Source organism: Monopterus albus, unplaced genomic scaffold (genome assembly GCF_001952655.1).
Source record: "Monopterus albus unplaced genomic scaffold, M_albus_1.0 scaffold7.1, whole genome shotgun sequence".
NCBI lineage: Eukaryota > Metazoa > Chordata > Actinopteri > Synbranchiformes > Synbranchidae > Monopterus > Monopterus albus.
The window spans coordinates 1,562,986-1,588,618 of NW_018127887.1; the positions used below are offsets into that span (position 1 = coordinate 1,562,986).

The 25,633-nt window shown below is 39.8% G+C and overlaps 2 protein-coding genes across 7 annotated transcripts in view; both read left to right on the forward strand.

Moving 5' to 3' along the window:
* Positions 1-16,869, forward strand: part of LOC109974260 (cGMP-inhibited 3',5'-cyclic phosphodiesterase A-like) — a 75,377-nt gene extending 58,508 nt beyond the window's left edge. For 2 of the 3 annotated variants that reach the window (XM_020624374.1, XM_020624392.1), the window contains exons 5-14: positions 4,585-4,658; positions 5,136-5,287; positions 5,673-5,810; positions 7,087-7,198; positions 7,428-7,541; positions 8,418-8,617; positions 8,815-9,018; positions 10,304-10,465; positions 11,866-12,124; positions 12,255-16,869. In XM_020624374.1, the coding sequence (XP_020480030.1) occupies positions 4,585-4,658; positions 5,136-5,287; positions 5,673-5,810; positions 7,087-7,198; positions 7,428-7,541; positions 8,418-8,617; positions 8,815-9,018; positions 10,304-10,465; positions 11,866-12,124; positions 12,255-12,556 (1,717 nt within the window). In that variant the 3' untranslated portion in view covers positions 12,557-16,869. The remainder of the gene's footprint in view (positions 1-4,584; positions 4,659-5,135; positions 5,288-5,672; positions 5,811-7,086; positions 7,199-7,427; positions 7,542-8,417; positions 8,618-8,814; positions 9,019-10,303; positions 10,466-11,865; positions 12,125-12,254) is intronic. The other variant, XM_020624384.1, reaches the window with a different exon arrangement.
* Positions 16,870-17,062: 193 nt separating this feature from the next.
* The window catches only part of LOC109974616 (solute carrier organic anion transporter family member 1C1-like), an 11,215-nt gene continuing 2,644 nt past the window's right edge, over positions 17,063-25,633 (forward strand). Inside the window, exons 1-11 of one of the 4 annotated variants that reach the window (XM_020624909.1) lie at positions 17,063-17,273; positions 18,036-18,206; positions 20,761-20,902; positions 22,078-22,210; positions 22,433-22,554; positions 22,709-22,855; positions 23,177-23,275; positions 23,724-23,972; positions 24,143-24,307; positions 24,903-25,098; positions 25,344-25,509. In XM_020624909.1, the coding sequence (XP_020480565.1) occupies positions 18,111-18,206; positions 20,761-20,902; positions 22,078-22,210; positions 22,433-22,554; positions 22,709-22,855; positions 23,177-23,275; positions 23,724-23,972; positions 24,143-24,307; positions 24,903-25,098; positions 25,344-25,509 (1,515 nt within the window). In that variant the 5' untranslated portion in view covers positions 17,063-17,273; positions 18,036-18,110. The remainder of the gene's footprint in view (positions 17,274-18,035; positions 18,207-20,760; positions 20,903-22,077; positions 22,211-22,432; positions 22,555-22,708; positions 22,856-23,176; positions 23,276-23,723; positions 23,973-24,142; positions 24,308-24,902; positions 25,099-25,343; positions 25,510-25,633) is intronic. The other 3 variants (XM_020624937.1, XM_020624918.1, XM_020624927.1) reach the window with 3 other exon arrangements.

Here is a 25,633-nt window from a genome sequence, read left to right on the forward strand (position 1 = left end):
TTCTAGTACATGTCGTGACTTAAACATAAGAACATATTATGGCTAAGGCTACAGTTCTACACGTCATAATAATAATATTAAACACCCTGTCTGCTGACAGTCATCAACTCTTCTCTCTAGTTATCCTTGACCAGATGTACCCTGTAGAAACTCATAAGCATGCCTAAGCATTTAACAGTCTAACTAGACATCCTATCTCCACTAAACATTTCTAATACATAAAGTATCTATCCAATTTCTATCTGACTAAAAATACCTAACAGTACGCTGTTCTTGATTCTTGGTATGTGGCTGTTTTTAATTATTGCAGAGGTTAGCATTAAATGACATTGCCTTTAAAAATGGTGCTTTCTTCACTCCAGTATGTCTCGCACATTGATGATGTGATTTCTCTGATCAATCGCTAGTCTGCAGTGTTTACACATAACCACTTGGCATCCCCTCTGTACTTGACATATCATCAGTATTTGAGGCCCTGAGAATGAGTTCAGGCTGAATATCCACACAAAAAGCCATACAATCAAACTATAAACGGTATATTACACAAACAAGATATTATGTATAAAAATGAGGCATGACAGATGATAAAAATACTAGAACTTAATGGTCCTAAGGGTTAGCGCTAGGCCCTGAGATGTGATAACAAAACAGAGACTGCTGTTTCTCTTACATTACAGACTTAAGTGAAAGTTGTGACATGCAGTTGTAATCATAGTAGTTACAGTATTACTTATTAAGCAAATAGTACTAAAATACCATAAGTACCTTCATCCATCTCTCCCCTTTCTCTTTCCTTTAATAAAAGTTTGTACACCTCTTTTTAAAAACTGTAATGGACTTTTTAGAACAGGTTGTCCATATCATAATGTTGACGTGATATACCTGAAAACAAAACTCTACAAGTGATGACTAAATTCAACCTACCCTTCTATTGTTTACTGCACTGAGCACTGTAAAAAAATCCCTGCACCCTGTGTGTATTGTGTCAAGTCCTCCAAAGACCTGTGTGGGCTGCGCTTGTCAGTGGCTTGTTTTGGTCTGTTTGCACAGTGACAGTGTGATACTTGAACAAGTTCTGCAAATGTAAGCATGCTGAGCAGCTTCTGTACACAAAGCCCCGTCGCCTGGTTTGAAAGCTCAGCCCAGCCCAGCAGTAGGCCCCAGCTATGGCCACTTATGGTGGTGTGAATATAAACAAACACCTGGGCCTCTCCCCAGTCACCAAAACCCTGCAATTAACACAAACTCACGCACTCACATACACACACACTTAGAAACAGTCACAGCTGCCTCTTCTGGCACTGGTTATACAGACACAACTGGAGAGTCTCTGGGTTTAGTTTACTGCAGCTGAGAGGGCTCTCTTCTGAGTAACACTTCATTTCAATTTTCTTTTAGGCATTTGGCTCTTATCCAGATGCCTAAATGAAAAGAGAGCCAGTAAAGCTTCAAGACACTTAAACAGAGCCCATGCCTGCTGACAACTATTCACTCTTGCTGGGACTAAACCTGTGACGGCCTCTTAGTAATCAACAACCTGCCAGCACATCATCTCTCAAGTGGGATTTAACACAACAAGTTGTAGGGGATGAGAAGGGACTGTTTTTGTTATTTATATATTGTCAGTGTTATCCCTGTTGACACCCGGGCAAGACAGGAGTAATATCCTCATTTATTTACAGATCAAACACAGCCCTAATAAACCATTCCTGATATGCAATAAATACTCTCAGAAAAGAGAGAGCACACAGAGTTGTGGTTGGGAGAAAATAGACACATGGCTTTAACTGCCCTCTCTCTCTTCCGTCATCAAATCTCTACAGTCTTAATTGGGACATTAAGCTTTTTCTTCCTTCTTCCTTTTCCATCATGTCAGCTTTCTGTGACATACAGTGTTAGGAAGAAACAACCCCAACTTCAAAGGAACATTATCGACTTTTTATCAGACAGACCCGGTAAAAAGGGAGGTGACCGAAGGCTTACTTCCCTCAGCCCCGGCCGCTGTGCTGTTATCTTCTTCATGTCATCTGGCTCAAGAGTAGGTAGATTACTGGAAGCAAAAATAATGGCTGCTGTGTTTATCATGGCTTGGACACTGTCCGTTTGGGCTCTGAACCAAAGGTAATCTGTCAACCTGCTGCGAGTTGTCGAGTATGAAATCTGGGAGTGAACTGCAGCAGGGAGGGGGCAGGGACCAGTCAGAGTTTATTGCAAGGCTCAAAACGTTAAGATAAACAACATGGGAGGAGCAGAGGCGACAGTGGTGAGCTCAGGAAAACCAGACAATGTTGCAATTTACACGGCATTTCCTGTTGCAGGATTATTAACTCCATTAAGGTTCATACAAACAATGAGACTACTAAAGTACATTTGTTATTTTCCAATCCAGACACAGACTTCCACTTTAGGTTTTTGTTTGTTTGTTTGTTTGTATGAAGTAAAAATCCAATTTTAATTTTGTGTGATTAGTCTTGTTAAACTACCCCGAGTAACACACAATGAATATTGCATAAATCTCAAACTGTTTTGTTTTTATGAACGTAAATGCTTCCTTCCCTTTTTTGTGGGAAATATATTCATAATTTTTTATTGTTTTTGTTAAAACTGTGTGATTTATGTGTGTCCATAAGTTTCATGTTCCACCCTGTCACACCAGTGTATTTCTGCACTAAAATACTCTCTTGTTCATTACGAGTGACACCACTGAGAGGAAATGACATCATTTAAGGGTTTGAAGAAGACAAATTCAAAAACTGGTGAGATTGGAGTTTCTTTTAGAAAACCTTTTGTAGATTCTTCTTTCAAAACCTTCTCTGTCAGTTATAACATATCCACCCCATCACTCTAAATACATGGGGAAAACAATTTTTGAATGAAATCTTTGAAATGGATTTGTTTAGCTGCATGCTTAGTGTGGTGTTAACTTTGACCACAGAGAGAATTTTAGCCATATTACTTTGAATTTTCCTGCCCCATCATATTCCACCTCGTCACGGAGCACGTGTACAAACAAATAGTGGAATAAAAACAAATAGTGTCAGAGCTGGCAAAATACGTATGTTTAATTGCAGGTCTTAACACATCTTTCAAGCTATGAGATAGAAATTTGAGGTTTGGAAAAAATTTTTTTTTTTTTATCTTAAAATTGCTGTGTTCAGTTTGTTCAATCCAACGAATGTCTCAACCACACTTAGTTGTTTTGTGATAAAAGCAGTCATGTGAGACATTTGACATATTCCTTGAATGAAAATGGCCAACCTTCTTGATTATATCCTGTGCTGAAAAGTCGGTGTCAGTAGCCGAGGTTATTCTGCTGCATTAGCAGAATAGGAAGAGTGTCTGCCAGTTTTTCGGCAAGCACTGGGCGCCGCTGTCTGCCCAGACCCCCTGACAATTATGTACTAACAGTTCACCCGCCAAACTGTCAAACTATTTTATATTCCACACCTGCTAGACATTACACACAGTAGTCCGACCTAGCCGTTCAAACATAACAGAAGTCCCCTTGTTCGGGCCGCGGGACCATTAGGCAGGGTGGGTACGGCTCAAAAGTGTTCAAGAAACAATTTATCAGAAGGAGATAGACACACTACAGGCCTTTGTGCTCCCTGTAACACCATGCTCTAACGACAGGCATTTCCTGCTCCAAGAAGGCAGGTTTTACAACAGTTAGGGAGAGGTATTTTAATTGGAACCATGTACATCCTGACAGTGGTCTCAGTAGAGAAACATGGACAAGCTGTTGAGATCAGCTCAGGAGGTTCTTTGGTGTCACACAACTAACTAACCTTTTTCTGTAAAAGATCATATAGTATTCCAGTAAAGATAGATAGCTAGATATTTGCCTCTGAGCTTGTAGCTAGCAGAAAGCCGCTCCTGTTGCTGACACTGGTCTGTCATAAATCTCAGAGGGTGGGCTCAGTTTCTAATGGGTTGTTTATAGCAGCGCCAGTACCAGCAACTGTTTTGAATTTGTTTTGTTGTTTATCATTATGCTCATTAATGAGTATTTTTCTTGAAGCATCTGTGCAACGTCTGTTTCACGTGGGGACAGCACAGTAGGAATCCCATTAAGTTTTTTTTCTTGACAATTTCTGCCAACTGGTTAGACATCAAAGACAGATGTAGAGAATGGCATTATTCCCAGCTCTTTGGCACAGCTACAGACAGTAAAGGCTTGAGTATTTTGTTTTCTACAAGCACATGTACTGTTCTGTATTTGTCCCTCAGTGTTGTCTAGATTGATTCTTAATTTTACACTCTGCCAAACAAGTGGAGCTATATAAAGTAATTAACATTACGATAAACATAACTCAAATAAAAAAAAAATCAGATCCTTGCATTTGATTAGTACACTAGATATCCTAATACACATTTAGATGCATCCCAGAGCAGAGCATGCATCTCACTCATTACTGTCTTTCAGTGTGTAATCTCAAGCATCTTTGATTGATTCTGACATTTATATGCAGTAGCTGAAGATGCAAATATCACAGCATCACAGGGAATATCATCTCTTGTGGAGTTAAATGAAACATATCCTCTTTTGGACTTTAACTTTTAATTTTATCCCTTTATCTGCAGCTGTGGGAGGCCGTACATCAAACTGAGCCATGGGGAGGGCTCTCTAGACAAGGGAGACAGGGTACCACGCTCAGGTATGCTTTCGTCTTTATAACATTACCCCGCTGTCTCCAAGCAGCATGGGAGAGTGTTTGTGAGCACATATACTGTAACACAGTTCTCCTCTGTGACAGCATCCATTACAATGTGCTGCTTATAGGATCCTGATATATTTAATATATATATACTGTAGACATTCAAAACACTGAAAAACAAAAATGCATGTCCTGTACTACATACAGTGGCTGCATGAAACCCCAACAAAGAAATGTCTGTCCCAAGGAATCCAGTCTATATTGGTGCCACAAAAAATGCAAACAGACATTTCCAGCTATGATGCACCAGTATCATTTCCTTTTCTCATTGGTTCTCCATACGTAACTGGACACACCTAGATGCTGTGATATCAAATGATAATCATACCTGTATATCATTTTCGGCTAAAGATAAACAATACATTTTGGTCTCATTTTGGTATTCAACAACCATCTCTCTGCTCCTTTATTTACTAGCAGAGGACCAAGTTGTTGCGTCATCAGACTACGACAGCACCCACGAAGCCAACCACAGTGACAGCAGTGATATAGCACATACAGAGAAGGACACGGAGGAAGGAAAAAACCCCGCCCAGAATGTCATCCTCCACCCACTAATACCTCCTGAGGTGCAGTACGAACAGGCAGACTGTCTTCAGTCACATCAGTGACAGTAAAGCTCTGTCAATAAAACACAACAATGATTTATTCTGAATTATTATGTTGTTTATTAGCCTGTATTATTCCTTCTTATCTGTTTTACTTGTCATTACATACTATATTTGATGAAGGGTTTATTTTAATTTCATTTTATAGATAGTTTTGTTTTATTCATCTTTTGCCTAATTGCCTTTATCTGTGTAGCACTTTGAAATTCATTAGCGTGTACGAATGGTGCAGTATAAACAAAGTTTGATTTGATTTGGACAAACATATAATCACAGTTTTGCTGAGACATATTTTACATTGTATTTTTCTGCCTTAACCACTTTTCATCATGTGTCACTTGAACAGGACAAACCAATTTTGGCTCCAGAGCCATTAGTAATGGAGGATTTAGAGCCTCTAATGAGTCAGTTAAACAATTGGAACTTCCCCGTTTTCAGCTTGATGGAAAGGACCAGTGGGAAATGTGGACGCATCCTCAGTCAGGTGAGCACAGTAAACGTGTTTACTACTTTCTAATGACACACTGGTCACAGTTTCAGCCATGAAATTCTCAAAGCAGTAAATACTGCTGGGATACTTAACAACATTATGTTTCTTTGCATTCACAAATGAATAGACAAACAAATTATCAACATATCTGTATTTCTCTCAAATACTACAGCCATACCCAAAGTGCTAAAGTTGGCAACCAGACTTCCAAGAGGTTCTTGAAGAAAGTTCACCTCCAATCCAAGAAGCCTTTTCAGTTCTGATTGACTGGTGAGGAGTCCCAGGTACCTACTTTCTGTGGAGTCAATAGGGGTTTTTCCAGTACAGGAACCTACTGCAACGTGTGGAGCCAAGTGACACTCGTCATAGGTTCTGTGTTTGTTTCCGCTGCCCTCCTCCTGGTTTGGAGGTGCATTTAGGGAGCTAAATTTCAGGAGGTAGTACTAAAATCAAGTTCCAGGAATGTGAGGGGGGAGGGGTGCATCCATCCAGAGCAGTCGCCCTTGGTTGGCTAAATGTCAGCATCTTCACATCTCAACTTTTGGCACATTTCTGCAGATCTGTGTTCTGCTTGTTCAACAGCTGTTTGATAAAACGCTCATACCGCCTCCGTTACTGGCTGATTGTTGCACTTTGGAGTGATTCTTCATGTCATCTGTACTCCTTTTGCTATGTGTGTGAGCCCCTCCCTCCTCTAAACAGAGACCTGACACAGAGAAAATACAATGGAAAAACAAAGCAGGATGGCCTGCCCCAACCTGGGGGTTATAAGGGGATATACTGCTCATTAGGGTCTAATAGTGGAAACGCTGCAAATGACACCTTGAGGGCCATTGAACTCACATGTGGGTTAAGGTTAGTGTCATATGAGTCAAGGTGTGGATGGGTGTCAAATTACCTCCCAAGACAACACTTAAGGCAATTTAACACCCATCCACATTGTGACTCATGTGACCCTAATGGTGGGGCAACGACCTACAAGATGGCTGGATAGGTCAGTGACCCACCAGTCAGTCAGAACTGAAGAGGCTTCTCACATGGAAGGTGAAACCTCTTCAAGAATCTCAAGCAAGTCCGGCTGCCAACTTTAGCATGTCAATATATGCCATAACCTGGATGAATGAGAGCCTCCACAGACACAACAGTCATATGATTTGATTACAGTTTCCAGTTTTATAAAATTATCAAAGCATTCTTACTTGTAATATGTTAATTACTCATACCTGGTGATGCTGACAAACTCTCTGACAATAAGATTTTTGTGGTTCAGGTTGCTTACAGGCTCTTTGAAGACACAGGCCTGTTTGGGACCTTTCAGATCCCTGTAAAAGAATTCATGAACTACTTCCACGCCCTTGAGAATGGTTACAGAGACATACCATGTAAGCCTGGACATCTCAGTCCTTCTTGTGTTTTTCATTTTGCTTCTGTTTATTTTACTTGCAGCTGTAACAGTGAAACCAGCCACTAGAGGGAAATGTCATACAGTTTTTCCAGTATTAGTCATACATCAGTGTCCGCAGTATTTATGTTGTTACAAAGGAACGGCAGGCCAACAGTGCACTCTGGTGGAGAAGATTACACACAGATTTGTTGTCTTTCCTGACCCAGATCACAACAGGGTCCATGCCACAGATGTGTTTCATGCAGTCTGGTACCTCACCACACAGGCTGTGCCTGGTCTGCCCAGCCTCATTACTGACCATGGCTCTGTCAGTGACTCAGGTGTGTCCATTAGTACATGCATGCACTTGCACATGCTGATATGTATGTGAATTCATCAGTTCTAAGTTGTTAATATCAATTTAAGTTGCCACATTGAAACAAATGAGTACCAGATGCCTTGCACCAGTTTTAACTTTTGTTAAGCCATTCATGATTGGAAAGATTTTCTAAAAGTAGGCCAGACCCTTTTTTTATTTAGATTTTTTCATCTGCCTGCAGCCTCACTGTGAGCTATCTCATTAATGTCAGACCTGCAGGAGTGTGTGTGTTCTTCCTGCTCACAGTTTGTCTTATCTTACTCGGGCTTTTGGCAATAGTATTTATGTTCCAAATACTATTTGAAGTCAAGAACAGCATGAAATTGTAAGCAGATTAAAGGTCCCTCTCACCCATATTTCCATAACCTCATTTGTATGCCTTACTAGGGCCATTCCTTTGATCCACATAGAAATGGATTTAAGTGTTTCTCTCTCTCTCTGTGTGTCTGTGTACTTGTGTGGCCAGCACTGTGAGGACTGGTTTGAATTTTATACCATTGGGACTGAGGACATTTTGGCCTGTCCTCTCTTTCTCACACCCCTTCAAAGGGCTGTGTGAGGGTTAAGCCTTGGTTGTACTGTTAGGTAAGGGTAAGGGTTGGGGTTAGGCATTTAGTTGTGATGGTTAAGGTTAGGGTGAGAGACTAGGGAATGCATGATGGCAATGAATGTCCTAACAAAGCTAGCTATACAAGTGCATGTGGGTGTGTGTACATGCTCTCTAGAGTGCCTTGTGTGTGTTTAGGCATGTGCACATGGAATTACAGTATGTGTTAGTGTGTAAATTCTGCCATCCTGCTGTTCAACCTCCTCACTTTGCCTGTTCCCCTGCTGGTAGACTCGGACAGTGGGATCACACACAGTCATATGGGCTTCCTGGTTTCAAAGACCTACACTGTGTCAGAAGATGGTTATGGCTGCCTGTCTGGCCTCATACCTGCTCTGGAGCTCATGGCACTTTATGTGGCTGCTGCAATGCACGACTACGACCATCCTGGGCGGACTAACGCTTTCCTTGTGGCCACCAGTGCCCCACAGGTACTCAAGTTATTCAGTTTATAGTATAGAACATATCATATACTATATTAATCTGTTTTTTCTGTCAAAAAATATATAATTTTATTGGTGATTTTCCTGTACTTTGTCTATTTCACAGCCAAAATGCACCGGCAAAGCTGTTGCCAATCGTCAGCCTTTGATAGTGTTTATGTAAATGTGTTTGTGTGTGTTTGCAGGCAGTGCTCTACAATGACCGATCTGTTCTAGAAAACCACCACGCTGCTGCCGCCTGGAACCTCTTCATGTCACAGCCAGAGTATAACTTTCTCGTCAACCTGGACCACGTGGAGTTCAAGCGTTTCCGTTTCCTGGTCATTGAGGCCATACTGGCCACGGATTTGAAGAAGCACTTTGACTTTGTGGCTGAGCTCAATGCCAAGGTAGTATCGTATGAAAATGTAATCGTTTTACATTAAATATTGAAAACATACAATCTGGCTTTTATATTTGGAGAGTTTATGGATATGGTGATTAAAATTTAAAAAACCCTGATAGTGTTTATTTAACTTAAGAAATTTTGTCACTTTGGAATTTTAAGTCAGTGCCAAGTGGATTCTGAACACTTGGATATAAATGTAAAAGTTTATGTATAAATAGTTATTTTATTTTGCCATCACTGGAAAGAATGAGAATTGTCTGGGATATTCAGCTCAGGTCAACAACACAAAGCTCCCTGAAGCTTTTTAAGTGGACACAGAATGTTGGCTTTGGATTTGAGGGTTTTGTATTTTTCCATTGTGAGTATTAGTACAGTGGAGGTGCTTGGTAGTCAGGTCTGTGAGTTGGCAATGAGGTTGTTGACCTGGCTGCAAAAGTAATAGTAATGCTTCACACTGTAGGGCACACTGTGTCACTCTTCATGGAGGCAAATTAACTTTCTGTGAAGGACCCATCAGGTTGTGCACTTGATCTCCTCAGTTTCTGGGGTTATTAGCTCACAGTTCCTGAAGCTCATTAACCATAACAAGGAGTAAGGAATTAGCTCAAACAGTGTTGTGATTCCTGTAAGCTTTAACTTGTGGCTCAGGAGTAGGTCAAGCTCTTATCGCAGAGTTGACAGTTGGATTCCTGTTCTCCCCAGTCCACATGTTGAAGTGTCCCTGGGCAAGACACTGAACCGCAAATTGCTCCTGGTGGCCAGGCCAGCACCTTGCATGGCACCTCCGCTGCCATCAGTGTGTTTGTGTGTGTGAATGGGTGAGTCTGTGTGAAGTGCTTTGTCCCGGTAAGGTAGAAAAACCCTATATAAGTGCAGTCAATTTATCATTTACCATTCATATGTGAGGAGATTATGCCATTTCCCTAAAAATTACTTGATAATCAAGAATTTCAATCCAGAGAACTTCATAAATAGATATATTTTAGAGAAAATGCAAATACAGAGAATGTCACTCTACTATTTCAAATAAAGTCCCAGGTATAGGTCCGGCCTAATTATGGCAATAGAAGCTCCATTTAAAAGCGTCATTGCTTTTGCCTCTCTCATCGTGCATTCCTGTGTCTTCTGCCTGATGAGTAAACTGTCTAGACATTGATATCAATACACAATCTTTGAACAGCAGACTAATGGGGTCACATTTACATAATGTCTACATATCACATGCTGTGTCTACCAACATGCTCCCGAACGTTAAATGTCAACATGTCTATTTGTCGGTCCCCTAGGTAGGTGATGAGCCATCTGCAAGTATTGATTGGTCCAATGAGAACGACAGGTTGCTGGTCTGCCAAATGTGCATTAAACTGGCTGACATCAACGGGCCTCTGAAATGCAAAGACCTGCATCTGCAGTGGACAGAGGGCATTGTCAATGAATTCTATGAACAGGTGTGAGCTAAAACTTCACTTTGTATTTATGCATTGAAGCGGTGGTGAGAGGAATTTAGCACTTGTATTCATAGAGTATAAATAAATAACATTCAAAAAGAATATTTAAAAACCCAAAGCTTTGTTGTTCCCATAACAATCTCTCACCTGTTTTATTCTGAAAGGGGGGGTCAGTAAACAGGGCACTACAGTGGCTGGCAGCTTTAAGAAATTATTTAGCTTTTTTTTTTTAAGTCTACATTGCTGTTTAAAAGATGTACTTTTTGTTGAAATGAATGGACTTGGTGCTAAAAGTCACAGACAGGCTTGGTACAGAGACTGAATGATGGATTAATGCATTATTGGTTTTGATCATTCTATATTTGTTTAACAAAAAATGTAGAAAAATACTATATTTATAGAATTTTGCCAATCATATCCTTCTAATGCCATGACTGCATTTTATCTCAAAACCCATGTGAGCAAGTACAGAAACTGAAAACAGTTCTCTCCTCTCCACATGGACTTAAAACTTCAAGCTTGATTGGTTTTTTGCTCACTCTTAATTAATTTTTTATTTAATCTCTAATACATACGGAGATGGAGCCATTAGTGTGTGACACTGTCATAATAAAAGTCTAAATTTGTGTATATATTTAGTTATGTTCTATACTTTTCTATTATATATTTACATTGTATTTACTCTGACGGAGCAGTAGAGGTGGTAAAGGTATCTTGTCATTTTTGCTATAAAATGTATATTGTAGCCTTGTTTTGAATATACAGTGCAGTGCAGCTGTAAGAAACAGAATCTAGTGCCTTCAGCCTAACGCCACCCTCAGTGGCCTTTATAGTCCCCTTAAGACTGAATGGCTTGCCGCTGGGCCAAGCACCACATGCTCAGGCCCTTATAGAACCTGCTACATCTACTAGTGACACAACCACCTTTTAACAAGCCATTCTGAGGTCTGTGTGGGGAGATGCAGAGTGCAGGAGCCTCACAGGAGGAATGATCTTCAGTGACAGTACATTTAGTGCTGTTACATGTGGTAACATAAACAAGGTGCCCAGGCAACTGTCATTCAGGTGGAGAAGCCACAAAGCTTTAAGTTTTACCTGTTGTACTATATACAGTATTTGAGTGCATCAAATATCTTCCTTTGGTTTCACCTTTCTGATGAAATAGGCACTGAACGCATGTAGTTTTTTTTTTTTTTTACACCATTAAGGCTCAGAATTATTTGTGAAATAATTTAGGGCTTGATAGATGCAGACTTGACAACAATCCTGCCGATTCACTCAAGTCTAAATGACTCAGTCTTTTTGGAAAACTGTGTTTGGTGAAATGTGAATCATGCCTTGTTTTGGCGTTCACTCAGCTGGTGATGATTTTGCACTAATGTGGGTCCTGCTTTATGTAGGGTGATGAGGAGTCCAGCCTGGGGCTTCCCATCAGCCCCTTCATGGACCGAGCTGCACCACAGTTGGCTAAACTCCAAGAATCATTTATAACTCATATTGTGGGACCACTGTGCAACTCCTACGACTCAGCCGGCCTCATGCCTGGACGATGGGTGGAGCCCAACCCAGATGCAGAAGAGCCAGAGGTCATGGAGAATGAGGAGGAGGATGACGAGGGTACCACAGAGGAAGACTCATCCACCAGCTCAGAAGCATCACGTAAGCACTACATCTCAAACAAAGCTATAAACCGGAAGTAGTGGTGCAGGCATAAACTGGAAATGATCAGAAAACCTGTCTAGAATTTGCATTAATTTTAAGTTTTTAATCAAGTTTTTTTCTTCCTCAGAGAAAGCAGCTCCCAAGAAGAGGAGGAAAGTCTTCTGCCAGATCACCCAACACCTTCTGGAGAACCATGAGATGTGGAAGAAGGTGATCGAAGCAGAGGGCCCAGGAGCGGAATCTCCCCATTTAAACAATGTAGCTGAGCCTATTCTGGCTATTCATGAGGAGGAGGAGGAGCCAGGGAGCAGAGAGGAGCTGGTAGAAGGAGAGGATCCAGAGGAGGGAATTGGGGAACCAGAGTGGCCTGTGACTCTGCGGGAAGAATCCAAACCTCCAGAGGAACTACAGGAGGGGGACCCAGAGTGAAACAGCCCATGGGAAATATGGCATCAGTCAGGGCAAGGATGTGAAAAAGTATTTCTTTTTTCTTATCTTATCAGCTGACTCCTGTTTTTGCCAGCACATCACTTAGACACAACACTGTAGATGTTTTGGAAATGTGTGCCTATATAAAGAAAAAACAGGGTGGGAAAATTTGTGCTTTACACATTTTATCTGAATATCTGGTTTCACCAAACATTTTAAGGAGCTTTCCATATTGCAATACGGGATTATTCATGTACTTCGGGATACAGACTCTTTTGCTACTGTCAAGACAAGAGGACGACAGGTTGCACAGACCTCAACCCAGTGTGGTAACACAGGACTGCAGAAATCTGCTGCCAATTTATACATAACTATTTTCTGAATGCAATTATATATAGACATCACAGTTACTTGTATTTGTGTTTTTATTTTAGCAAGTTTTTGAGGCCTTGCATGGGCCATAATGTTTTTACCTATATATGGCTTATAAAGGGAGTCAAATGAGGCACATTGGCATGTCGTTCTTCCTTTCAGCTTCTGCTAAAATTAATCAGTCACCCGTGGGCTTTAGCATACAAAATCAAATATTTATACATTTTATGTTCTATATTTGTTGCCGAATTAAGTACGTTATAATATTTGGTTTAGCCATGTTTGTTTAAGGAGGAAAACTTGAGGTTTATCACACTCTGTATGTGTATGATTGGATGTGTGTGTGTGTGTTTGTGTTTAAATTAATGCACTGATATGCGCAATTCTTCTGCAGAGGGCGCAGGCAGAATGAGCAGATTAGCTGTTATTTGTGTTATCTGTTCTTTGGTCTCCAGTTCCAAGGTAAATATAGCAGCCGGTGAAAGCTTCACAATCCTAAAAGTTTCAGTACAGAGGTACACAAACCAACAGTGGGTTACAGGAAATGAATCTGTGCTGCAAATAGACCAAAAAAGGGAGAACACAGAAGACACACTAACGTTCCCATGTTGTCATGTCAAATGTTGGGGGATTAAAAGGGACAAAAAAACAACCAAACAGGCACAGTAACTATGCATTGATGAAGCATTATATAAAACCAGACAGTATAATCTATTAAACAACAATCTCCCTAAATAGAAAAATGGTTTTTAAAGTGTGACCAATACAGTGCCCATTTGTCTTTTCCCTTAATTTTTGATCCCCTGAATACATATTAGGCTTCACTGAACTGCATTAAAGTCTGTATTTACTGGTCCTCATTATGTAAATACCAGCAAACGGTGCCAACCTTAAACCCTCAGGAAACTCACGACCGTTGAAATTCAGAACAAACATCTCTGTCACCTGTGAGTGAGTACAGTAAGTTAAAAACAGGCAGGGAGAGTAGGGTAGTTGAGAATATGTTCATAAGCTGGAGTTTATGTCATCAATCCAGACTTTTCTGCTTTGCCTGGTGTTAACATTGTTACAGATAAACACAGTTAATACATCTGAATTCTTCTCCTGGCACCTCAGGGTGGCATTCATTCCCTCAGAACAAATCTCTGAAGCTAATTGCTTTAGCTGTTCGATCCTGGTAGAAAAGGTGGTTCTTTTTTTAATGGCATTGATATACAGTGAATAACATTGTCGCTTTGTTGACCTATAATGCACATCACCTGGTCAGTGTTTTCTTATTGCCTCATAATGACTTTGCAAATTTTTGTTTTAATTTTAGCGAGAATGTTGATTTAAAAAATTATCACCCAGTACATTTAAGTGTTTAAATCGGATGCTAAATAGCAAAGAAAACTGCTTTCCAAGAATTTCCAATAGACATAAAATGTTTCTAAAAGGTGCTTTTTGTCATATGTTGGGAGTAAATGTCACATTGCTCTACACACATAACATAATAGTGCAAAGGTCAGGACCTGATGAGAAAATGTAATGTGTACTAGAAGACTCAAGGTTACAGTAGCCCCTACTCTACTTTCAACTAAGTGAAAGCCATGAGATAAACCACATATCCAACTGCATAGTGGCTCCAGTAGGATGCTCACTTTACTTTAATAATTCACATTTACATAGAAAAGATGACTGACAGACTCTAAGTAGCTCTTAAAGTGCCCTGCACTATGTTGACATGTCTGCTTACTGTCACATAGTGCAGTGAGGCAATATGTAGTGAATTATCCACTGCTAATTTTGTTGAGTTCTCATGACCTACATTCACATCTGAGTGCGGTGGCTTCTCACACTGTACCGCTGCTTCCTTTCAATATCATTATTCTTTAAAATGATCATCAAAAAGCAGAAGAGAACATGTCAGTCTATAGATGGTCTATGACAGAGCTTCACTCTGAATGAAATTACATCAGATACTGAGCAGTGTGTCCTTGTTTCCATGCAGTTCCTGAATTTATTGTACTCTGTTACCATGCGATGTTTTTGGCTATGGTAAATAATAGGAACTCACTCTACTGCAGCTTAGGCCACACAAGTTCAAGATGGGTAGTTTACCCAGTGGTTAGAAAAGCATTAAACAGATACAGTATCTTACACAACACACCTGCTGCTTTCTGTAGGTGTGTTCCCTGAAATGCATCCCTAATGAGCTATAATCATTGTTTCAGCTATGAGACATCAGCCAGTGTTATTTAGGAAACTATTAGATTAACACAACTGTCTTTATTGAAGTGGCCCAGAACTAGTGAAACCTACTTTTTAGTATCATTAATTGGGACAGTGTAACTTCTATATGTAGTTATGATTTCAGCTCCTACTTTCTTAATACTTTGTTAATGTACATATACAGTATACAGTGTGCATGTGTGTCTGTGTTTGTGTCTGATTGCTTCTCTAATGTGACTCCGTCCAGCTTGTAGTGTTGAAAAGAGGAGGATGCTACTCTTACTAACAGATAGAGATGGTGAGGTGATGGAGGGTGAGGGTGATGCAGTAAGTAGTTCATCAATTCTTCTCAGATACTCTGGTGAAATTGTTATTCACAGAAGGCCCTTTAGCATAACTCTCCTTGTGCTTCCTCTTTGATCTACATGCTGCTTAGCCTGCAGATCAGAGCTTGTCATCCTGATGGAATTCTGTCCACTGTTTTAATTTGTTGGTGATCAAAAAACATTTTTTAATGTGTGTGATGTATGAAATTTGCCCCCACTCAAATCAGTCTCAAGTCAGTTCTTGCATTATATCAGTTTTGATAGTGTTTTTTCTTGTCTGTATTTGTTTCATATGATTGTCGTACTTATTCACACATGTAGCATAATTGTAACCACGGGAACCAAACAAGCTTTATGATTATGTAAACAAAAATGAGATGAGTATTTTTATATAGTTGACACATAATTAAATAATGAATTGCTTTCTTCTCACTACTACCTTGCACTTACTACATGTACTAATACCTAAACAAGGAAGAACATGTCCAAATACACAGGAGTTGTGAAAATAAACGAACTAACTTCCTTGTAGGTTAATGCTCCATTTTGTACAATAAACATATATTCTGTACAGCAAAGAAATTTTAAAACCACAAAACTCTTTTAGATATGCATTATTTATTTTTACCATTTTGTAATTTAGACACTATACTGTAGCTTCAATATTGCCAGACTTACTGGAAGTGCCTATGCTGGTATTATGTATCATACAGTGAATATATTTGAAGATGATTAGAAGTTGTCACAAACTGAACCATGTGGATGTTGTAATGTGAATACATTGAATTACAAGACTATAATTTCTGTGGTATCTCCTTGTCTGTGTTGTGTTAATTTTTCATCTTTTGAGTCATATGAAAATGTACAAGATAATGGTACATCATGACAACATTTCCCTGCAAGGTCAAGATGCCATGTTTCCTCAAGACTGTTTTTATGTCTGAGTTAAGTCTTGACAGTTTTATCCACTTCCCCAGAATGGATGTGACCTTTCTGTTAAATTTTAGAGGTTTTATGTATAGTTTTGGGACCAAACTGATTCAGTAAATTCCTAATCATTTTAATGTATTACAGTCTCAATTCTTTGATATTTGGCTATGTTGAATTAGAAACAGGACAGAACACAAGTCCCTCTGTAACCAGATGGAGTATGTCTGCCCATGCTGCATTAAAGTTGAATGTTTTGCTTAAGATACAATATTGATATATCTACAATTCTGATGGTTGTATTGAATAATATATGAAGGAATACATTACATGACTGTATTTGCAGTTTAATAGTAATGACAGAATGTTGTGAATGATTCTGTTTTTAGAGTGCAGCTGAGGGAAGCACACACACACACACATCCTCATATGCCAGTTGTAGCAGATGGCACTGGTGTAGAGGTCCAGGGTGGTGAGTAACAGGGAAACCAAAATCTGGAAAGACCCTTGTTAAAAACGTAAGAGCTATAAGCACACATGCTGTCTACATACAGTATATTCTAATAAAGAATGACAGTGTTTTCTTTAAAAGATTCCAATGTTTTTTGTTTTGTTTTGTTTTGTTTTGTTTTTTGCACACTGTACTCGTGCGTGAGAGAGGGAGCGAGAGAGATCTGCAATTGTTTAGTCAGATTTTTTTTTTATGTCAGAGCCATCCTTGAAAGCTGTAAACGCCAGTGTAGGAGGCAGGCCATAGAGAAACCTTTTATCCATGTATCTTTTTGAGCAACACATCATCGAGAGCACACCCACAGTCCTGGCAAACGAATGCCATAAAATGCTACAGGTCTTGCAGTTTGCCGACACTGTTCAGTGAAAAGGTAGGATATGATGTTTTCTTGCAGCTCGTTGGCGTATGACGCGTGCATGATTGTGAAAACAGTGCTGTCGTTTTCCGTGAAACACACGGTTCTCGCTGCCGAGGACCATGCACGGCATGAGTACATGGCTTCACGGGATGAGGTTATTTGGAGTCTTTCTGTAAAAAATAAATAAATATAAATAGGATGTTTCTTCTTGCGTATCATTTATTTATATATTTAAGAGACGTTGCGAAAGGTTTGAAGCACTGAACTGGGTACGTATCGTGATGGTCTTTTTAGATTTAGATTGAAAGATTCACTCTCAATGAAGATTCATGTGGCTGTTGTATTCTTGACATTTTGACCGAAGTGGCGATAATTCAGACAACTGCGGGTTGAAGACCGACAATATTCTGGTGTCAGTGAAGCATTCGGTCTGCATCCACCTGCGTAATGCTCAGACCTGTTCGCGCAAACGGGAGGGCGCAGAGCCTGGAGATGTACATATGGCATCAGTAGTTATTCCACAGTGCTCTTTTGTCTGGGGGATGGCCACTTAATAGTAATTGAAGAACTTTTGGTTGTTATGCAGTACAGTACAGTAAACAAAGCTAATGACTTCAGCTAAGAAAACAATAAACACATGTATCCTTACTGAAATTGTCAGTGGCGTTAATTAGCATGGGTATATTACCCGTGCACCATTGATTCATATGTTGCACGCTATTTGTAGAACATCGTGACTTGCTGTATCTACAAAATCTGAATTCCATACAACAGGTGTGAGTGAGGACAGCCATAGTAGGTCATCTAAAAGGAAACTACAGCTCAGGCAACATACAGGAGGAGGCTACCATGAAGAACATGCACAAGGCAGCCACAGGCAGCTGGACTCTGGGCAACAACCCTACCTCCTCTGCAGTGAGAAACTCCTGCCATCCCAGTCTAAAGGTATTGTGCTTTATTGGAAAATAAGCTCTACAAGTGCAGTTATACAGGCCAATGGGAACAGCAAGTTCATACTGAACATGTACTGCATACAGTGATTTGGCTTGAAAGGACACAAGGCCCGCATCTGTTTTCAGTATCTCAAAGACCTAGAGGGGACACAAATATTTCTGTGGTGACTGGAGTCACGGGCACAGCAAGTAAGAGAGAGAGACAGAATGCACATGTTGGTGAATGCAGCAGGCTGCATGTTTGTGGTAGGCCGAGTTGATGCCAAATCGTGCCCTTTGAGCAGTGTACTAAGTTGCTTTGAAAAGCTCTTTAGAAGAAGTTTGTGCTTCAGTTTGGCACAATGAACAATAATTAGAAAGTTGCTTAGTGGCATACTTGGGCCATTACAAGCAACAATAACCAGGAATTCCAGATATGCAGATTTCTTTATTAATCCATTGTCCATGTGTGACAAGCCTACAATGCACTGTTGAGTTTGATGTTTTTGTGCATGTATCTGTTGTAAAATTACATTATTAAAATTATATTAAAACTAAAGACACCACCTTTGTAAATGTGACTTTTGTGGAGTTTATTATTAAGTTGCACTTTCCTGTCGTTTGTACACAATGCAAAATTCTCAGCTCTGAGCTGTTACATAATCTTTTACATAATATATGAACAAGAAATTCTGAATTAATGCTGAGATAAAGTCACTGTACATGCATATTTTTACATTAGTCTGGACGCATACAATATCAATGGAAAACCACTGGCTTCTTTGCTTTTAAGATTCATACTCAGTTCTGTTGTGATTGGATGAATTTTAAAAGGTCAGTGACAGAAGGGTTTGTAGCTCACATAACTTACAATAAAGACTGAGTACAGCTCTGAGGTGTAAAGTCCATCCGCATGGTGTAAGATTTGACATCACTGGTACATAAGCAGACCATTCTAACAGTCTGCTAAGCTTGGGTCAGGCTGTGGGGTTACGTAGATTGTTTATATTGTAAATATTGTAATGACCCCCGGCGTGGAGGAGAGAGACTACCTATACTTGAGCAGCTAAACTAGCTAACAGGGCGCTAGTTGCTAAGCTTGGGTCAGGCTGTGGGGTTCATTACTCATGTTGGTCCAGACATTCTGAAAAGGGATTTGTATTTCTTTAGGCTACCGATATCAGAAAGCCAGTGTTGCATGTGGTATTCCCAAAGGCCCAATACTTTACAGTCTACTGTACTGTTTAATTTTTGCTCACACAGAAAGTATGAAGACATCAGTTGTCAGTATTATGTGGATAACACCTGACTTTGGATTAGAGCTGCATTGATTTGTGGATTAATCAGTTAATTACTCAACAGAAAGCTGTTCAGCAATAATTTGTATCATCAATTAATCAGTTTAGTTAGTGAGGGAAAAGTTACTGGATACAGAAGGTTAATATTTGTAGGTTTCTAGTGTTCTGTTATCTCATATTCTATACCACTTAGTCCAGAATGGGGTCACGGGGGTGTTCTGTTATAATGAACTGAATTATCTTTGGCCAGAGGATATGAATATCGCAACCATACATTTTCCATTTTTGTCCTTGAGAGAGTGCTACATGCTAATATTATCACATCTTAATATAAACAAATTATTTTCTAAATAATTGTATTAGTTTTTCTTAAATATCAAGGACTACCTACTTGAATGTGTTCATAAAGTTCCTCACAGATCTTCTGACCCTCTGAAGCAGAACAGCAATTATGACCATTGCTTATAGGACACATTGCATTGAGGTCAAATGTCATTAATGTGATATACGGTATACTGAAAATGCATTAAGTGATTAAGTAATGATACTGTTTAAGTGGCATATCAGTGGTATATGAAGTAATGGTAAAATAAGTGGTAAAAACAAGAGTATGCATGTGTGTTGGTGCATCTCCTCCAAGCTTGGGTTAGTTTCATCCATAAGAGTTATGTCTCACCTGTTTCCAATTATGTTGCATGTTGGTTGGTCTGTCAGCGCATAGTGCAGTGGATGTATCTGTGTCCTCATAGGACTGGCTTCTCTAAGCTTCCCTTTGTTAATAACTGTTGGTGTCCACAGGTGGCTGAGCAAAAGAAGGAGGGAGCTCAATACAACCTCTAGCCCAGGCTTTAACAGCTCATTTCCGGTGTTGCTTTTATAGAGGTGTATCTGCATTGCAAATTCATGTACACGGACTTACTTTGAGAAATACATTCAATTAATGACAAACTGGTACCCAACTAAATCTGTGCACTTTTTCATTTTAGTTTGGTTTAATTTGCTAAAAATGTGCCTTTACTTTAAAGTCCAACCTTTAGAAATGTATTCTCAGGCTGCAGAGTTGCAGTTGACTCTGGGTTCTAAAATGAAAGATAAGTCTTGAGATGTTTCAAATACTGCTACTACCACTACCAAAAAACTATGATATTATTCTGTTATATTAATAATATTGACAATAAGACTGGTTAATATATCCTTTTGAAATGTAAATAGAAAGGAGAAGCACTTCAGGATTGCTTTGTTTGACACAATGTCTGTGTATCTCTGCAGATGTTCCTTGCAGCCTTGTCCTTTGCCTATTTTGCTAAGGCATTATCTGGCAGCTACATGAAGAGTACATTTACACAGCTAGAAAGGCAATTTGACATTCCCAGTTATCTGATTGGCATCATAGATGGGAGCTTTGAAATAGGTGAGTTCTTCTTTTTTTCACCATGTGCTTCTTTATTTACTCTGCACATACTGCAAACCATTTAGTTGCTAATGCAAAAAAGCTAAGAATATGTCCTTATTATGTTAGCAGGCTTGACATTATAACATATATACATCCCCTTTGAGCTTTGAACAGTCACTGGTCATGCATCTCATTAACTCATTGAAAAAAATTCTTTGATGCTGAAGGTTGGAAACAGTGACTAAAGAATACTACTTTTGCTATATGTGTGCATACCACAGAGAAATATGAATTATCACACTGATCATGACCTAATCAGTTGTCTATTATGGCTGATACCAAGTAGCAACCTCAGAGGCTGAGAAGTGAAGCAAATGTGGAAGCGCCAAAACCTGCAGCTCCTCAAATGGCCACTTGTGGCTGGCTCCAAAAGGGAGTCAGTCCCCATAGAGTCCCATGTTAAATTGCTCAACTTTACAGTAGAAATAAACATGTTTACAGCCTGGTACAAAAACAGTTTTGGTCTCTATAGCTAATTTCCCCTTCCATGACAACTGTGCAAGTGGTGAATTTTTAATAATTTGCCTGTTTAAATTATAGTGAGACTAAAAGTAATGCATAATTAAGGGAACAGCCTTTTTGAGTGACAGATGGGAGGGTCCCACCATATGTTGGTAACCGCTAGCTGTCTAGCACCACTCACACTCCTTGCCCATTTTTGGATTAGCTGGAGTTAGGCAGAGTGAAGCATTACCAAGATGGCAGACTTATTATATACATGATGTATAATAACAATAACTTATGCGGCGAAGGCATAAAGCACCGCTTAGTTTCTCAAGAGGCTTGAGTTCAACCCCACCTTGAATTAAGAGGTCGCTGAGGCTCAGGAGGTAGAGTAGTCGTTGCCTACGGTCGGTGGTTTGATTCCATTCCAAAATCAAAGTGTTCTTGGGCAAGAAAGACACTGAACCCCAAGTTGCCCCAATGGCCAGATTAGCTGCCTTGCAGGGCCAGCACCACCATTGGTGTGTGTGAGTTGGCACCTTGGTTCTTTACCGCAGACAAATTCCTTGTGTCTGTAACATACTGGGCTGCTAAAAGTGGTTATATAATTGAGATTTTTTTACCCACATTACTGTATGTCTCATATTGACTCATCTTTATCTGCACTTTGAACCATCTCAACCCTGTAGGGAATCTGCTGGTGATTGCCTTTGTGAGCTATTTTGGTGCCAAACTCCATCGACCCAAGATCATAGCAATTGGGTGTATCCTGATGTCTTTTGGAACCTTCTTGATCGCCATGCCACATTTTATCATTGGCCGGTAAGAATGAAGTGTCCTGTCTGTAAGCATGCGTTGCAGGCTAGAAATTCAGTGTATTTTTCAATTTGTCTTCAATCATTGTAAACACAAGATAGTGAGTGTAAAACTTTGCAAATGTAGTCTCTGGTGTACGTGTTTGTGCTTCACATTGTGAGTATCTAATTATACCTGATGCTTTCTCCCTTCCCTTGTTTAACAGTCACATTGGTATTTTGTACGCAGCTATAAGATTGAAACATCAGTTAAGGCTTCAGTGAATTCAACCAATAGCCTCTCTCCATGTCCAGCAATCTCAGCAGAGTCCAGCAAAGCAGGTGACAGACCCTCTATACTACCCTCTACAGGTAAGATAAGTAGTAGAATTCTTATTGTGCTTAGTCAAGAGTTTCACCTGGGTTCATCATGACAATTTTGGCACAACTCAAACAGGACGTTTTGTCACTTTCTGAGACTTGACAGAATCCTCAACTCATTTTTCCAATTTATTTTGAACTGTAGGCTGTGAGCGAGATTCCAGTGTCTCTATGTGGATCTATGTGTTTCTGGGAAATGTCCTGCGTGGGATTGGAGAGACTCCAGTGCAGCCTTTGGGAATCTCCTACATTGATGATTATACAGAGTCAGAAAATACTGCCCTCTATATTGGTAATACATCTAAGTCACAGTTTGCCAGTGGCTTTGCACAGTACTGTAGGTACCAAGATTAAGGGCACTACATTTTCAAAGTAATTAATCTAGGAAGTTGAGGTAGACAGGAAGTAATTTATTTTCTGTTATAGGTATAGTTTGTTGTGCTTGGTATATTTTAAATGTCCAGGTGTACCTAATAAAGTGGCTGGTGGGTGTATATTGCAGTGTAATGTATAATAATAATAAATTGTTGCAGAATTGTGCCCAAACACAGTAGATATTAGAAGATGCTGACTGTGCCTGAATAAATATGGCTTTCTTTGTTGTTTATCACAGGTTGTGTCCAAACCATATCAATTATAGGTCCTGTCTTTGGGTACCTGCTGGGGTCCCTGTGTGCCAAAATCTATGTTGACATTGGTAATGTGGACATGGGTAAGTTAGCTCAGGCAGCTGTTATCCCATTAATAAACTGTGTCTGGGGGATAAAACCTATATTGAGTGTGGTATAGTTTTATTGTTGATTATCATTTGTTCACAATAACAAAATATAGTAATACTCCTCTGCAGAGAGCTGGAGTTGGAAATTTGTTGTTGCACATGGCAACACCCCTGCTAAGAGGACAGGGTAAACCATGTGATATAGTATAATCTAACTGGGAAGCAAACACTTTGAAGCTGATGGAAGCTTTTGTATTTAACAATACAAACCAAATACTGCCTTTGAGTATTTACCACAACCCTAAAGTGTATGTAAAGCACTTTGAAACTGACTCTGTGTCTAAATTGTACTTCATAAGTACATTTACTTTAAATGTATCTATAGTAAACAAACTGCATCCACATACGCTGTTAAGAGGGTTCTTACTGTATGTCTTTGTAGAGACTGTGACTATTACCCCTGGTGACGCCCGCTGGGTTGGGGCATGGTGGCTGGGCTACTTCATCACTGGTACCATCACTCTCATGTCTGCTGTTCCTTTGTGGTTCCTGCCCAAATCACTGCCAATGCCCGTGGATAAACATGATACCAGCTGCACTCCAGAGCAAACTAGGTTTATCAGAGGTTCCCAAAGCATGCAGCACAAGTTCAGACCTGAGGAGCCAGCTAATTTATATCAGATGGCCAAGGGTATGGAAAATATTGGCATCAGAATCTGTATCCAGTGAGGGATGTAATAACTTTGCCTTGTGCTGGTATCACTGCATTTTTCAACTTTTAGCATTCGAATAGTTTAGCATTAATGATGCTAAGCATAAACTACAACATGTTTTTAATTCATTAAGAATTTTTCCATGCAGATTTTTTGCCTACCTTGAAGATTCTCCTTGGAAATCCTCTGTTCATCATCTACTTATGTGTGACAATCATTCAGTTCAACTCTCTCATCGGGATGGTCACATACAAACCCAAGTACATTGAGCAACACTATGGCCAGTCAGCATCAAAGGCTAATTTTCTCATGGGTAAGCAGACTATTTTGACATTTCATAATGTCTACCATGCTTTGTCATTTTTGTCTGTTGATTTTATCATTGTAGATCAGTTACAAGTTCGTTCAAAAGCTACAGTATGTTGCTGTGGGAAAAGAATTTAAGGATGCAAAGCTATATGAGCTAGATCGTCAATGTAAGTGTTTCACGGACCAGTTTTTGATGAGTTTTCTAAGCTCCAACTGCCACAGTCCTCTTAAATAAACACTGTATCTTGAAGATGACACCCAGATTTAGACACCAATTTAAAAAGCACACAGATTAATGAGACCAATTAGTTCACCAATCTGAAAGAATTGGAGACAATATAATAACGTGGCACTTTTTATCCACATAATGAAATGAGTGTAGAGGGTGCTGAGGACAAGAAATGCATTATGTATCCTCTCAACCATCAAAAGTCATTTGCTTCTTTCTTGACGTGACTTCAGCTCTCTTTACATGAAATATGAATGAGACACTGAGTTTATGACTTTGATTCGTTTTGAATAGCAGTGTTGTTGCTTGTCTGAGTTTTTCTTCATTTTCTACCATTTTTAGAATACGTTGTATTCTGTGGTTTGTCTAGGTGCGATCAACATCCCAGCTGTGGCCCTTGGGATGTTCTCTGGAGGTGTTGTCATGAAGAAGTACAAGTTGGGTATAATGGGAGCAGCTAGATTTGCCTTTGGGACCTCCCTGCTGGGCTACTTCCTGTCACTCTTTTTCTTAGCCATGGGCTGTGAGAATGCCAAGGTGGCGGGCATCACTGTTTCATATAATGGGTATATGATACTGTATCTGTATATATTTCCTTCATGTCTTAGAGGAGTAGGTAATATCAGAAGAAGCAGCTACTGTAGGTGTGGATTTAGAAAAACTTTACAATTAATCCTTAGAGCCTACACACCTCCTAGGCTTCCTTTTGTGTGGTGTTGCATTTGCCTTCTTTTATTTTCATATTCTATTCACTTCTTATTTGATCAGTTTTTCATACAATAATCCATTTTCGTCATGTTGTCACATGCAGCGAGGAAGGCTTGTCTTATCACGAACATTCTCTCTTCTCCGACTGTAATTCGGGTTGCTTGTGCTCAAGAAGAGAGTGGGACCCAGTGTGTGGAGAGAACGGGATCACGTACGTGTCCTCGTGCTTAGCTGGATGCACTTCCTCCTCTGGCTCTGGCAGAAACACGGTCAGACACATGCCTCTGCCTGCATGACACATCTAAAATTTTCATTATAACTGTTAGCTAACAAACTCAGCATAGTATTGAGGCTTATTTGCTGTGTTATATTCATATCCTAGAACATTCCTGC